This window comes from Thamnophis sirtalis, unplaced genomic scaffold (genome assembly GCF_051295495.1).
Source record: "Thamnophis sirtalis isolate CommonGarterSnake01/CBP01778 unplaced genomic scaffold, rThaSir2_p1.2 scaffold_1, whole genome shotgun sequence".
NCBI classification, from domain to species: domain Eukaryota; kingdom Metazoa; phylum Chordata; class Lepidosauria; order Squamata; family Natricidae; genus Thamnophis; species Thamnophis sirtalis.
The window spans coordinates 36,250,988-36,267,540 of NW_028261381.1; the positions used below are offsets into that span (position 1 = coordinate 36,250,988).

The window sequence follows — 16,553 nt, forward strand, 5'->3', positions numbered from 1 at the left end:
TTAACCTGTTTCAGTAACAAAGTAAAGATGAGTAATAAAAGGCATATTTTTTTTCAAAAGACATTTATGCTTGCTCACCTTTGTCCAAACATTAGAGTAGACTTGCTTTCTGCTTCATTGAAAATGGATGGGGAACAACATATGACAATGGTGGTTCTACAGTTACCACCTAACGAATCTTGGAGAATTCGGGTCATTTTGCTATCTCGATATGGGACGTGAGTTTTCTAATTAAGAAAGATAAGAGGTTGAAAAACATGCACTCACACACAAGCATTCAAAGGCTGTTGCGGAGATTTGTTGGCAATGTTATAATCTGGATTTCTTTTTTTAAAAAACTTTATTCGTTCATCACAATATAAAATACAAATAAAATGAAAATAATGGGAAATTAGGGGAAGAAAGGAGGAAAAGAAGGAAGTATAGGGTAGAAGTGGGAAAAGGGAAAAAAGTTATTGACTTCTGACTCCTTTTAAGATAATATTGCAGCCTCAACTTTTTGTTTTTACACAATATATCCTAGCCATACTATCATTTGGATGACTGTACATAAATGCCTTCCAAAATACATATTATGTATCTTGATATACATGTGGGAAAAAGATGCAATATATTTTCAGGGTATTTTTAATTGCTACAAATCAAAATTTAAAAACACATATTTATTTAATTGCTCAATGTTATTTTTCTTTAATATTTTGTTTGAGGGGAAAAAGGGCCTTTCGTGTTTTCTGCTTTTTCTTCCCATGCTTTCATCTCTCTTCAGCTGCATCTTCTGCTTGTTCAAATGTTTTATTTGTACAGCCTGATGGGTGTCTACATACTCCACAATCCATGCATAAACAATTCCACAGAAGCCATTTACTTAGGCTAGCTATCCTAGTGGCATCAACTATAACAATGTGATGTGTGACTGGCATGTGAGAAGTTAATATTTATTCATGAATGTATTTATCAATGGGATCTAACACACTTTCATCACAGACAATGCTGGGCTGGTTGCTTTTGGGTACAATGCTGGTTATTGGTTATAAGTAAGTAAGTAAGTAAGTAAGTAAGTAAGGAAGGAAGGAAGGAAGGAAGGAAGGAAGGAAGGAAGGAAGGAAGGAAGGAAAGAAGGACTTACAGTTCCTTCCGCCAATGCCGAAATCACATTACCCAGTGCAGACAAAGACTTGTTAATGTTTTTAGCTTCATCAAGAACAGATCCCTCAGCTCCAGTTTTGCTGACCTATCAGAAAAAAAACATGCTATTGAAAATGAACTGAGTTCATACTCTCTAAACACAGGTTTAAAACAATGATGAGATTATATTTAGAAGAAACACATAATGCTGTCTGTCAAATCAGAAAAATCTACAATACTTTCATTTCATCCAAAGCCACATTAAGTAAACGGCATTTCACTCATATTTCATGAATTTCACTTACATTTCCAATATCCATCAAAGCAGCTTAGAAGGCCAAATCTATCTGACTTTAGCTAAACACTGGCAGGCATTCTCAGATCATTCTCATGTTTTTATAGATTCTTATACAGTAAAACCTCAATTTTCCAGACTTCCATTCAGCAAATTTTGCTTCAGGCATCATTCCCAATTGTGTCCATTGTTTGTGGACAACTAATGTTTGGACAACTAATGTAATATATGTTATTTGCATCTATTTACATCATTACTTTAAATATATAATTGTTTTCATCTCATGTAAATCTATTGTACCAATTTACATTATTTGCAAATAACATGAATAGATCAAATGAAGTAAAATGTAAATTATGTTGAGCTCAGTTAAACTGTGTACAATAGTACCCAATAATAACTTTATATATACGAAGATAAAATTGGAAATCTTTTCTGAAATATCTTCATCTCTTTTCAGGGGGATTTGGACTTAGATATATACTAGGATATGCACACAAATACGCTAATGTGCCAACAAAAAAAATCTATTAGACAAGTGACTCTGGAGGGGAAAAAAGTTAAAAAAGCAAGAAATAATGATGTAGAAAAAATAATAATAATAATAATAATAATAATGCCCTTTATAATTTAAAGATCATCCAACAAATTTGGAGGCTACTTTGTTCAAAAACTTTCAGAAACTGAAATGATTTTTTAAAAAAAAGTTAAAGCCACGATTTAAAGATATGTTTCAGTTATAGTGACAGAAAAGACTTTACAAAATAAATAATTTTCAGCAATACTGAAGTTTGGGCTGTCACCTTTTTGTTAGATATTACTTCATTTATTTAAAACAATAGGTAAGATATTTAGAAATGGCTTATCTCCTATCTCAACACACGAAACATTGCTTTGAATTGGCACATATTATATCCAATATTATCTGCTTGTAGGGCAAAATATATGATTTGCTCCTGGGGCAATCATGTAGCCCCTTCCTGAGGGAAATGAGAGATTTAGAAATAGGAAATATAAGGAAATAAGTAAAATCTAAAGCCTTTATACGTTTTGAGTGTGATTTATTATATTAAGTCATGAATTCCAAAAGGTCCTACCTTGTAATCAAAAATTTTATGTGTAGCAATAACAGGATCATTACCTTTTCACTCCCAGCAAGATCTACCAGATAAAGCTTCCCGCTTAGTTTTTTTTCAGTTTCCACATTCTCTTGTTTGATATTAATTAGGAAGATACTGTGACTTCTAGAACTGTGTTCATTCATGTCTAGGAAGATAAAATGCAATAAGCTGATCGAGCTCTTTAAGGGTTTTTTCTTTTCATCTATGTCTTCTAAATTCCATTAAACCATTATCATTTGATTTCCTTGTTTTTATCAGTGAAGATTAAAATTGGTCCTTACCTGTGATTGCAGTTCTTCAGAATTCGTTTACAAGTTCGCATGGGTGCCAATCCATATGTATCCTTCTGAGAACTTACTGAATTGTCTGCCAGGAGCCCTGCTACCCAAACATCCAGCACAATCAACCCCATACTCACACAGCAAAATTATTCCCACCTATGTTGATAGGACTAGCACCGAATGTAGTATCCAGTTGGCACACAATAACGTCCACAGTAAGATTTGTAGATGGCCACATAAATGAAACTGAGAAGAAGACATTGAATAAAAGCTATGTAACCCTGTAGATGGAACCCCGGCCTCTTCAACTCCGAATAGGAGGAGGATACTGCAGTGGGCTTCTGAGAGATGTATTTTCCAGCAGAAACAATGGAATCAAAGTTCAGGGGAAAAGAACTACACAGCCCAACAGCTATGGAGAAAGGAGGGAGAATTGCTGCGGTGTCCATGGATGGGGGACAGCATTCCTGCTGCCTAAAGAGGGGTGAAGATCCTAATCAAAAGTGACTGTGTTTCTAATCCAGGTGCAGTTTTGGGATTCATCATCCATGGTTAAAGAGGTGGACCCCAGAAGCCTCTTGCCACATCTGCAGAGGGCGCCCCCAGAAGGAAATCAGCAGAATTTTATGCCTTTGAACAGACATTTTTTTGCCTTTGCAGAGCCGAGTTGGGTGTGGCCTGCGTGTGACACATCCAGCCTCTGGACCGCCAATTTGACAGGCCTGATCTAGAGCATAAGGCTAGAATTGTATTAGGATGGTCTATCTCTTTTTATATTGAGTGTGTGCAACCCAAAGTTCCTTTGTTACCTTTTATGATGTTGAATTATTTTGAATGAATCTGCAGTAGACTGGTTGGTTCAGCATGGCTAATGTATCAACTCCCTAAGTTTTATTGTTCCCCTTTCTTTAATTAGCCAGAGCCAGGAAAGGATGCAGATTTCCCCTTCAATCCTGTTCTGGTTCCTCAAGAGATCTGGTGTGGAAATGAAGAACTGGTTTATAACAGAGGCCTGATGGCATTGAGGGAATCTAATTTTCCACTCAATGTTCACTTCCACACACAGGTTATATCTGAATCAAAGTAGCTACAGGGAGGCCTGATTCAACGTCAGTCATTCAGTCATATACAACCTTTGGCCACTCTGTGGATCACATTCTCCATGCCCCTTTAGGTCCACTATGGTAATTCCATAGTAGCCGGCCAATGGGTACTAGGGTAGCCCCTTCAAACCTGGCATACCTTATTACACATTTATACCTTTTGGGTATAAATGTGGGTATTTACATGCTTGTTAAAAACTTCAAAAAAAATCTAGGATGTTTTATCATCATTCTAAATTATAAAACATTATAATGATTTATAATCAAGTGCACTTATACAGTTGCATCCACTAATCATCGCATGAAATACTTTTGCCAATACAACTGTGGAATATTGCTTACTTAACTGTTCAGAAAATAATGGCCATACATTTTTAAATATTTGACCTTGAAAACATTTACTCGGGTTTAATGCTCCTGGTTGCTCAGTAATAAAGGCTACATCCCATTACAAGTTTATTTTAAAAGAAATTGCTGATCTCGATTTAAAACAAGAATCTGCAGAGCATTTATTCAGTGTGTATTTTAAAATCCAAAGACCAAAAATCCTTAAGCCTCAAAATGTCAGTCACCATTTAAAGAAAAAAAATCAAGTCACATATCTAAGAATCTGATTAACTGCTATATAACAGAGATAATTTGAAGACACTAATGAATTTGATGAGCAAAATGTATATTCTCTTGACTATTGTAAAATTATTGTAATTTCAGTACAACAGTAATTGAAATTTTGTTTTTAGAATGTAATTGCAGTCTTAATGTATGAATGCTTACTGGTAACAGCTACATGACGGTTTGTTTTCCCTTCATCAATCACATCCATAACTTCTTCAGGACTAGATACAAATCTCTCTGTGCAGCCCTAAAAAGGTGAAATTCAACATTTTTTTTAGGCGAAACGTTGACTGGAAACAAACCTAAACCAGTAACTATAGCTTCTCAAAAACCAGAGACAAAACTCAATTTATAAGCCTATATTAACATAACACAAAACTTCAGATAATAACCAAGAAGCAACTGCAGAACTATATAAGATAACCTGATTCTGCATCCAAGGATTCTTTTGTAGACCATCTTACAGCATATTTTAGGCTTTCACCATTCAAAAGAATAAATACCATTTCGTCATGAAATTGGGAAACTATATTTTATATTCCATTTATACGTAGACTGTGCATCTCTAGCTTGCTTTGATATTTATGCATGGTTCTAACATATGTTGAAGCTTATACTACTAATAAAAATTCCTATAATTTGCATTCCATTTTCCTGCATGAGCATGTGCGCCAGCCAGCTGATTGTGGTGCGTGCATACCCGCCCCAAACCCACAAGACTAGCTGGCCAGCATGCATGTGCATGACAAAAACCGGAAGTTCATGGGGGGGGTGCATGTGCCCTGGGCAGCTCCTCTTCCAGGTTGCAGTGCAGACCAGTGCGCACATGCACACTCTCTTTTCGGCACTTGGTGCTGAAAAGGTTCACCATCACTGCTATAGGTGAAAGACTTATATTGCAAAATAGGATTGATAAATGTATGACCCCTTTTACTGAATTGATTGAAGGCTGATTACCCTTTCTGCCCATGAAGATTGCCAGATAATAAGCATAATAAAAAATGTAAGGATAAAGAACGTATTTATACAAAACATGGTAGGTTATAAAGCATGATAGTTATGATAGATAGATAGATAGATAGATAGATAGATAGATAGATAGATAGATAGATGATTGATAGATAGATAGATAGATAGATAGATATTCACAAAATGCATTAGATAATTATACTGTGTTTATTTGTGTGTGTGTGTGTGTGTTTATTGTTGCAACAACACATAGTTTGGTTTTTTTTTCATTTTTAAGTAATTGTTATGTATATTTTTTTTGATAATATGTGTATCTCTGTGTTTTCTTCTTTTTTACTTTATAAATTTTATTTGTATTTTAAATAATATAGCTAATCCTTGATTTACACAGATAATTTGGATGGGGGATAGTGCAAAAGAATGCTTGAGAAGAATGGTGCAGGTTAGGGAGGGTGCATGAGGATACCAAGGAGGTGCGGCAAGGATTAGGAAAGGTGTGTTTGTGTGTGTGTGTGAGAGAGAGAGAGAGAGGGAGGGAGGGAGGGAGGGAGGGAGGGAGAGAAAGGCTTGTGTGGTCCAAACCTTCTTCACGTTAGATAAGCAAACTTCTTAAGAATGATAGAAATGTTGCTAAATAAGACACTACATGTTTTGGAGTATGATTTTACCTATCAAACTCTGTCTCAGGAGTATAGATGGAGATGTTTTGGTATTAAAATACTTTATGACTTGGGAGACAAGTTGATATTTCAGATTATCTGCTCATAATTATCTGTCAAATATGAGACATGAGCAAACTGGCAAACATGAATTAGGTAAAGAATAAAAGGACCTATTGCAGCTTTCTAAAGTGGGCAGTTCAGATTCTTCTTATTTATTTTACTTTGCAAATCTCATTATACAACGAATGAATTATTCTTGAATGCTATGCCCAGCTAAACTAACTTAATAATCTTTTGAGACAATTTTATCATTCTAACTTCTAATAGAATTGCTTTAATTAAAAAAATACTTTTTGTTTCAGAAAATGTTCTTAAGATAAAACACGGGCACTATGGATCCTGAAAAATTAATCTCAAAGGACATTTGGCAACATGCTGAAAAAAGAGAGAAAGAAAGAAAGAAAGAAAGAAAGAAAGAAAGAAAGAAAGAAAGAAAGAAAGAAAGAAAGATTAATTATATCTAGTAACTCTTTAATAATTTTGATGAAACAATTAAAGCAACTTGATTTGCTTCAACGAAGAAGTCAACAAGCTAAGCTTGGCTGAAAGGCTAAGGACTGGGTGGCTTTAGAATCAGAAGGTGACTGGCATGAAAGCAGCTTTTCCACACTGGTGGCTTTTCACAACCACTGACCTACTAGTGAGTTATTGTGACAGTCCAGCAATGTGAGAGGAGTTTTTCTGCACTGCTGGTCTCTTTTATCAACCGGTCAACAAAGGAGAGAATGCCAGAAGCAAAAAAGGGCAAGTCATATCACATCACTGTCTTCTTTAAACTGCTTGCTAACACTCGGAGATAGTTCAACGCAGTAGTGAAATTCAATTTTTTTACTACAGGTTATGTGGCGTTGGTTTGGTAGGCGTGTCATGGGTGTGGCTGGGAAAGGATACTGCAAAATCTCCATTCCCACCTTACTCTGAAGCATTTGCCGTTTCTCCGAACTACAGGGCGGGGCATAACCTTTTCCTAGGGGGTCACAGCAAGATCGACAGCAGTTTACAACTTCCGCGACACCTCATTTTAAAGCCCATAAAAAACTGAATTGAATGAGCTATTAAATGTTAAATTTGCTTTAAGAATGGCTGGAAAATTCGATTCGGAAGAACAAAGGATCATTGACAGAATAAAATGCATTGCCTTTCGAGAGGCTCGTGATGCTGGAGCGACGTTTATCAATCGAAAATGGATTGCAAACAAATTGAAACGTCATCCGGATTGGGTTACTGATAATTGGAACAAAACAGCCCAAGAATGTTTCACAAAATTTGGAGAAGGGCGTCCTCTGCAACTGTCCCAAGAAAGCAAAGCCATCATTGCAACTGGCAGTCGCAAACAACGAAAAGGAAACCGAAAAGTGGCCCAAGAAATCCTTCAAATTCGTGGAAAACGAGTTGATCAAAGGACAATCGGCCGATATCGAGAACGAGAAGGTTTGAAGCCATTCCACGTCATTTGCAAACCATTGAAAACTCAAACACACGTTCAAGATCGGCTTTGGTTGTGCGATTGGTTGTCTGAATGGACCGAGGAAGATTTTCTTCATTTGGCGCCATCTGACGAATTCTTCGTTTATGCCATTCGAAAACCGAATTTCCAGAACGATCGAATTTGGGCTAAAGACGTCGACGACATCGCCAAACATGAACGATATCGACAAATCGTTCGCAATCCGACTTGCATCGGGATTTTCGTCATTTTCACAGCCAAGAAACTGCATTGGGTTTTGAAGGATAAAGGGGAATCCTGGGATGGCAGTTATTTCCGTGAGAAAATTTTATTGGAGAATGTCATTCCATTTCTCAGTGATCCAGACAATGTCTTGGTGGTTGGTGAGGCTGTCTTTCTTCATGACAAAGCTCCTTGCATGCGTGCAAATGCGACTCAGCAATTGTTAAAGGAAAACAATGTCGAATTTTGGGGCAATGACGTCTGGCCGGGAAATTCGCCAGATCTCAATCCGGCAGAGAACATTGGGGCCATAATTAAGGATGAAGTGGAAGCTCTGATGATTCAGGAGCAAGGTCAAAATCGATATTCGGTTGAAACTTTGAGAATGAATTTGGAAACTGTGTTGAAAAATCTGGAAAATCGAACGGAACTGTTTGAAGATTTGTTGTGTTCTTATCCACCTCATTTGAATGCTGTTCGAAGGGCTAATGGTGGTCATACTGACTATTAAATCGTGTCAATAAACTCAGTTTTTGATGGGCTTTCGAATGGTGTATGAATTATTTGTGTTGTTATTACAAGTGTTGCTGTGACCCCCTAGGAAAAGGTTATGCCCCGCCCTGTACTCAAAATTTCCACTACCATTTCTCCAGAACCTGTCCTAACCTGCTGGATTTCACCCCTGGTTCAACGTGGAGATACTCTGGGGTTTGGGATTGGCCACCTTCAGTTTGTGCAGTAGGATAATCTCCACCAGTGGTGACTAACCTAGGAATCCTCTTGGTAGAAGGATTAAAAAACACTTTCCCCAGCCTTTTTCCAAACATCTGCAGGAGAATGCTGAGAGGTCTACAAAGCAGACTCATGAAGAAATATGACAAAGATGTTTGTAGAAATTCAATAAAGTCCATACAGAGGTTAAAAAAATCTTCTGCAGAAATTCAATAAAGTATGCACTGAAGAAATATGGCAAAGGAACCATGGTGCTTCAGGAAACAGTTTCAAGGAAGTACTTCATTTGAAGATTTCATCAAAACAAAGACCCTTTGAAGCTACAATACAGAGTACTTGTTCATGGCCCATTACTATCTCAGACAAATAACTGTTTAAACAAAAGAAATAATAGAATTTAGGAAGGAGGATTATGGTTTGCAAAATATTACAGGGCTGTAATATCTGTTCTTTCCTCCCATCCCAGGGTAGAAAATAACAATATTCATGCTGCTTTCAAAAATGGTCAGCAAGAAGATCAAAGAATCCTTGGGATGCTAAAATAAACTAAGTAATTCCAAGGATTCTATAGCCTGACACCCTTTTCCCTTTACATTAATCTAGCTAATAAGAGCTTGAAAATCTAGCATGCTTTTGGGAGCTGTTAGGAGTGTTAGAAATATAATTCTAACGGTTAGGTTGGCAATATATAAATCATGTCACAATACTATACCTGTTTCTTTAAATCATACTGTAAAATGTGATTGGTTGCTGTTTTTCCTCAATCGGCCATAAGAGGGAGCCAGAATGACTGTTAGCCCTCTGTTCGTTAGATGCTGGGCTGATCTGATCTGAGTGCCGTGAGCTATTGTAAATTTTGCAACTGTTAGCAAACTTTGAGTACTGAACTGATTATATGATACTGGACTATGTTATTTGGATTATCCCTTAACTGAAAGACATTGATGACTGGTAGAATTATCCGTGTATGACTTGGACTGTTTGATGGACTCTGATACCTCTATTTCCACGAAAGTAAAAGCCTACTTAAACTGCAGTGTCTCTGTATGCTGGTTTGTGTGTTCACCAACACAACTCTCACAATGCTTCTCTGAACGTACTCGCTCTCCCAATGGGGAGCTTACATAACATAACAGAATTAATATTATTAATTAAAGTACAGATTTTCCAGTTGATTAAAAACTACTCTTTTCCTTCATCCGGAATCATGAGATATTGATGCAGTGTTAGAGACATTCAGAGAAAAAGAAATATATATATATATATACACACACACACACACACACACATACATACATACATACATACATACATATACTTAACCTTTAAGAGATAGACATCTCTAAATTTAATTAGTATGCTTTTTTGTTTACATTATTTTGTATAATACTGTGACTTCTGCTTTGGCAATTTTATCATGGAATTATTCATTTTATGGCTTTGGCTTCTATTATTCAGAATCTTTTCATCTATTCGACCTTGAGCATATTTTACAATTTGTTTTCAATGACTACCTTGAGTTCTTAGAGTTAAGTCACCTTGGTTGTATTTGAAGAAAGGCAACATAAATATTTTAAAAGGAAAGTAAATGTGATCGCAAACGAATTCAAAAGGCATTTAAATTAAATAATTAAAATGGGGTTTTTTTCCATTATAGGTAGAAGTGCTTTTACCTTGACGTATGGGACTCTGTTCTTGTCTTCATGCACTGCAAGATTCGTTTTTGAAACTGTAAGAAACATAAAGGACCATCAATTAATGATATATTTAAATTGGAAGACTGGCAAGAAAGTCTGAATGAATTATAATTCAAACAGATATTTTGAATTATATCTGTTTGATTTTATGTTTTTATGTTCCACTTTAAAAAAATCAGTGATAGAGTTTTCATCTAGGATTTGCATATTTCGAACCAAATGGATTTTACCCTATTAGTTGGTTTAGGTACAAAATGACAACTGGAATGATTTCATAAGTAATGTTTTGCATATTCTCAATAAAGAATATGGAAAGGCTCAGGAACATGAAATACAAAAAATTAAGGTACATGTAAAATGTCCACAAGTTTTTTTTTATTATGACCCATATAGAATTGCATATGACATATAAGGCAAAAACAAGGTAGAGACCAGTTCCACTAGTGATTGGAATACTATAGATAGGGTACAGGAATTTGCTAGGAAGAAAACAAATTTCTTCAACTTTGCCATTTCATTCCTTTAAATGGCTGCTACAACTTCTGGATGATGATTATATAAAGCTATAAAATGCTTTTTAAAGTAATCCATTTAAAGCAAAACAATTATGGAGATTGCTATCAATAATAAAGTAGAAATATATAGAAAAGAAAAGTTTAAAGATCCTTGTTTCCACTGCAAAAAAACTGCAAAACTGGAATCTAGCTGTACCTTTCTGACAAAGTAGCCCAAAATTGACTATTGGTTAAATAGAAATAGTTATTGTTAAACAGGAATATGACACATGCTAAGGATTTCATTTAGGTTGGTAACTTTGTCCACATATTCTCTACCTTACAAAAAAGTTGGCCAAAGTGAAACAATGTGACAGAGGTCGATATCTATTGATCTATTGGAGGACAAATAGCGCATATGGAAGATTGCAATTTGGAGGTCTTCTAATAAGGGACTTCATCATCAAGCTTGATCATTGATCATCTCCCTCCATTGGAACAGATAATTCCCCTGATATTAGGACTATGTGGTGCATTGTAAAATACTCAATTTGTTAAAATGTGTGGAAGGAAGAAAGTAAATATATGCACAAATGCTTGTTAAAAGAAGCCTCTATTAAAAATGTATTGAAGGAAATGAATCACAAATATAGAATTGTACAATTAAGAGAAAGTAAAAGGACATAATAGCTTTGTATAAAACTAATCTGATCTTTTGATGTGGATTTGATAAAACATGAAAGCAGAGATGTGAGTTTAATTATGAATGAAAAGGCTAAAAGGATATAAAATATGTGATAGATAGAACATAAGAATTGTTGACATCCACTGCAGATGCCAGTAGAAATCCATGGACTAAGATATTTCCCCATCACCAAAGTGTTTATCCAGATGGGTGTCCCAATCATGTGTGATATTTGCTTTTTTAATTATTTGTTATATTTTTATTTGTTCTCATGGATCCAAATGATTTCTAAAAGTCCCTTGAGGAATTGCACACCTTTCTGGCAGGCAACAGGGTGCTAAACACTATTTTTCTGTGTCTAGGCTGTCTCCTGTCAAATCATAGTTTTGTTTTGTTTTTTGCTTTATTAAATTCTATGGAAGCTGCTAAGATTAATAAATTACAATGAGATGTAAATTTAAAAAAATAGGTAGAGTAAATAAATGCATGTAATACTCCAGGAAATTATAATGGAAGAACCAAAATATGAATGTGTAGGAAAACACTACTACACTCTGAATAAAAATGATCAATTGGAAAAAGTTATTCTTCTAGATGACATGAATGAATGGATGGATGAGAAGGAGATTCTTAGACCATTTAGAGATTGGAATTATTGGTGACTAAAAATAGCTTATCTCTTTCAAATACATGATTCAAACACAAGTTTATATATGAATATGAAGGATAAAAACATGATAGGTAGACAGACTTTAGATAGACAGACAGATATCATTTTTATTGATTATCATGAACGATTGAGATAATTAGTGAAATTACAAGTTGATCAGAAATTCTGAATTTGAGGCAGATTATTTTTGGTGGCGTTGTGAGGGATTTTAGGGAAAGTAAATGGGGGGGAAGTAGAGTGACAGCAGGAACAGAAAGGGTTTAGAAGAAGAGGGAATATTGAAACTGCTTCAAGTAGAATAGAATTAATTACATTACAGAGTATTGCAAAAGCCTATGGAATTACGCTAAAGAAAAGTATGAAAAGTATGACTGGGAGAATGCCAGAATGACAAACACTATGGGTGAAAAAAAATATCCTTGAGAATGACTCCTGAAAAAGAACTAAAAAGACATAGAAGTGAACACCTGAACACCTGCATTTGGCAAGGGAAAGAATGTTATTTCTCCTTAACTTTATTTTTTTTTCAGTAATAGATTCTGATGGTCCCAATTGTAGTACCCACCTTACAATGAAGGGCACAAGCATCTAAGAAACCCCATTTTCTGGATTCTGACATACCATTTTAAGAAGGGTCTCCAGACTTCATTGATTAAAATAATCCTTAAAATGTTCAGTATGGGAGAAATGGCATTTTTTGTGAGTATACAAGGGTTAAAGGTTTAATACAGAGGTAAGAACTGATTTTAGAAAACAAAACAAAATAAGACAACTTAATGGATGCATTAAAAATAATAATACAATCCTGCTTTACTTACCATCCAATAAGTCCCTTATTTTGTCCAAGTAAATCTCAAAATAGGAAACCTAATTATGAAAGCATACAATATTACACATACATTTGAAAAAAGAAAAACTATAAAATACAGTAGATTCTTAAAGTTCTTTGAAAACATACAAGACATGTTTACTCAGCAATTTCACTCAAACTAAGAGAAAACACTGAGGAAATATTTGTACTTATTGTTTCTGAGATTCTCAGTCATCCAGGTCATAATTGTCCCAAAGGTGCTTCTCTAAAAGGCAACTGGACTTTCTTGTTCTTCTTTGAAGCTGAAGCAGCTTCTTGGATGAGAAGCAAAACGTCTTCAAAGAAAAACCAGAAAGCCCAGTTGCCTCTTGAAGGAGGACCTTTGGAACGTTCTTGGCATTAGGATATGCCATCTCCATAGAACAAAATGTTTCTTTAATGGGCTAGAATAAAAGAGGCATCATCTTATGTCCTGTTTTCCATCTCTTTTCTTCTGCTGTTATGGACATTAAAAGATTATGGCTGTAACAACTACCGTAAAAGCTAATTATGCTGATAAACATAATAAAAGCTACAGTGCTGTTTCCAGTAGCTCTGGAAAGTTTGGTGTCCTTTGGACATAACTTGATATAATTATAATTAGTATGAAATTTCTGCTTTTGCCTGTCTATTTACCTACTTTTTCCAGTATAATCATCAAGCCAAAATGAATGATGAATATGTTTACTGTGACCAGGATATAAGGATTGAGTGGGATTATGCTGGGCACAAGCTAATTTGAACATTCCCCATCGTAAGTTTCCAAATCCATGAAAAGCTAAAAGAAAGGAATTATTCCCCCATCACAAGAGCCAATATAATCAGTGGAACTTTGTTTGGGAGTCTTTTAAATAAAATGGAACTGTAAAGACAAGAGAAGGATTGAATGTGACACATGACCAATGTCAATACCCTTTCATTGGTTCCTTTGTGAAAGATGGGAGCTGATCTATTCACAAACAGCAGATTTATATCATAATATGTTTTTGCATATGTTCTAACTAAGACTGGTTATACTCATTACATTTTGATCTGAATTTGACTAAGGGTAAAATGGGAAGGTGTTTTTTTAAAAGCATTAACCTAGTCGGCTACGTAAAGAATTTAATAAAATATTTGTAGCATTGCCAAAGCTTTTTTCTCCTTTTAAAATAATAGCTTCAACGGGGGTGTGTAGGTAGGTAGTGGGAAAGAATTATGAGATAAAATTAAAGCTTTAGAAAGGAGTGATCTTATTATTTTTAAAGGCAATTGCAGATCTTAATGGGATTGACTTGGCAAGAGTTCAAACCATAGATTTTATTTATTTATCTATCCAATTTTTATAACTGCCCATCTCACCAAAAGCAACTCTGGACGGCACCCAACAATATGCAAGCTAAATGCATCATTAAGTACGTATTCCTCTTATAAAATTCACTATATGGAAGAGGGGATAAAAGGCATAATAAGATCTCAGACTTTTCCCTGTTAATGGGCAAGCAAGGAGATGTATAGTCTATGGAGATTATTTGCATACACAGTGGGTGGCAATTATAGCAAAGGCCGCACAAGTACTTTTTGTAATGCGCTTGGGAAAAGATCACATCCCATATATTCCTTTACATTATGCATGTGACAAAAGGTACATGATGTTCTACCAGAAGAAATATGTTCATTGTCCTCAGACTGGATCAATATCCATTGGGACTTTTAGTGTATTATATAGCTCCTTCTTCTGTAGGCTCAGGGCTACAGCATACACAGCAATACAAAAGGTGTTTTTAAACATGTACAATGTGTTTCCCATAGTTCAACAACAAGTTCCCCAATGTAACTGGAGTTGGGAGCAATCAAGATGAAAGACCTGAGCCAAAACGCCTGTTAATTTTGAGCTGTAAGAACATTTGGGATCAAGAAAGGATGATTATAGACTGCTTTGCTTATCAAATGAAAGAATTCTAAGAAGATGGCAATTAAGGGCTAGGGATTTGCGAGGACAGCAGTAAGAGGGAGTATAGGACAACTCACCCCAGCCAACTTGCTGTGGCCAACTCGCCATGGGGCAATTCACCACAGCCAACTTGCCACGGGACAAAAGTTACATAATATTGAAGAAATGGTGAAATAGAATCATTAAAGAAAGGATGCAAAAGGAGGGACAAAATGAAATGTAAATGACAACTATTAAAATATTTTTAAAATTATTTTAAATAATTAAATTAAACTAAATTGCATTATAGTGAGTTCTTCCGCAGCAAATTGTCTACAACAAATTGCCCAATGGCAAATTGGTCATGGTGAGCTGGCCACAGTGAGTTGACCATAGCAAATTGGAGCGGTGAGTTTGCCATGGCAAGTTGTCCCATTCCGGTAAGAGGAGGATCAACCGTGAGACAATAACATTTAGAATACTATCAAATGAGATAAGTGTAATTCAATACTTCAATACAGAAAGATCTGCAAGAGTGAAAGTGCAAAAGGGGGACAACGCACCCCAAAATTGGAAATAAAGCATTATTTTTACATTTCAAAGAAGGCCTATGTCCATAATAACAACTTTGGAAGAAATATTTAACAGATCTTCCAATCTGAAATATGCAAGCTCAATAAAACAATCTAATATACTAAAAATTAATCCCCCAGCAAATAAAAATAGTCAATGTTTCAAAAACAATCCCCCCAAACAAAGACTGTATGACTGCATTGAGAATTCCTGCCAAAGATCACAACTGTCATTTACAATCTTCATTCCAACTTAGAAAATATAATTTGCAACCAGTACAAAGCAAACAGAAAGATTTGCAGAGTGAAGGGGGAATTATATAAGAATCTCGCTCATTACTCCATGGTTTGTTGAAAATAAATTTATTGTGTTTAGTGAAGCTTACTCATAAGTAAACATGCACAGAATTGTACTTTGAGTGTCTGGCTCAGTTGCTTTTATTTAAAAAACAAAATGGAATGAGTCAAATGCTCATAGATTTTATCAGATCAAGAAAAAACTGTTGGCATAAGACTGGAAAGCAATCTCACTGCATTCTTTAAAAACATTTTCTGTATACATTATTAAGAAGCATGAATAATTATTGATTCCTAGTCTAACTTGGAATTTCTCCAAAGTGCTTGCATTTTTAAGTTTGCTTATAGGTTTGCTTATATCATCACTTTTACTTCATTTTTGGATTTCTGCCGGTGGTGTATTGCCATCAGGAATTCATAACTAGTAAGCTAATGTAATCATTTAGTCTAAAGTCTCCATTCCTTTCCTCCAACATGAAACTATGTGAATAGCATAAGTTTTTTTACATATGTAATACTCCAATTTTTTGACAACTCTATGGACAAAATACTGATTTAGTATTCAAGTGGTGATATAAATATGGCAGCAGCCCCATAGCTTTTCACACCACAGAATCTGATTTAATTAAGGTTTCTTTTTCAAGTAATTAAGGAAGAGCTGATGTGTTTTTTTAAAGTATGATCTCTCTCTTATGAGTATTTTAAGAAATACATAGCAGTATGCATGTATAAGAATGACAAGAA

At 35.2% G+C, this 16,553-nt stretch overlaps 1 protein-coding gene across 1 annotated transcript in view; it reads right to left on the minus strand.

The window, feature by feature from the left end:
- KIF5C (kinesin family member 5C) overlaps window positions 1-16,553 on the minus strand; it is a 90,880-nt gene that overhangs the window by 40,379 nt on the left and 33,948 nt on the right. Inside the window, exons 5-10 of the mRNA XM_087710656.1 lie at window positions 12,997-13,045; window positions 10,306-10,361; window positions 4,700-4,787; window positions 2,562-2,686; window positions 1,127-1,231; window positions 79-227 (exon numbers count right to left, since the gene is read on the minus strand). Of these exons, the coding sequence (XP_087566782.1) occupies window positions 79-227; window positions 1,127-1,231; window positions 2,562-2,686; window positions 4,700-4,787; window positions 10,306-10,361; window positions 12,997-13,045 (572 nt within the window). The remainder of the gene's footprint in view (window positions 1-78; window positions 228-1,126; window positions 1,232-2,561; window positions 2,687-4,699; window positions 4,788-10,305; window positions 10,362-12,996; window positions 13,046-16,553) is intronic.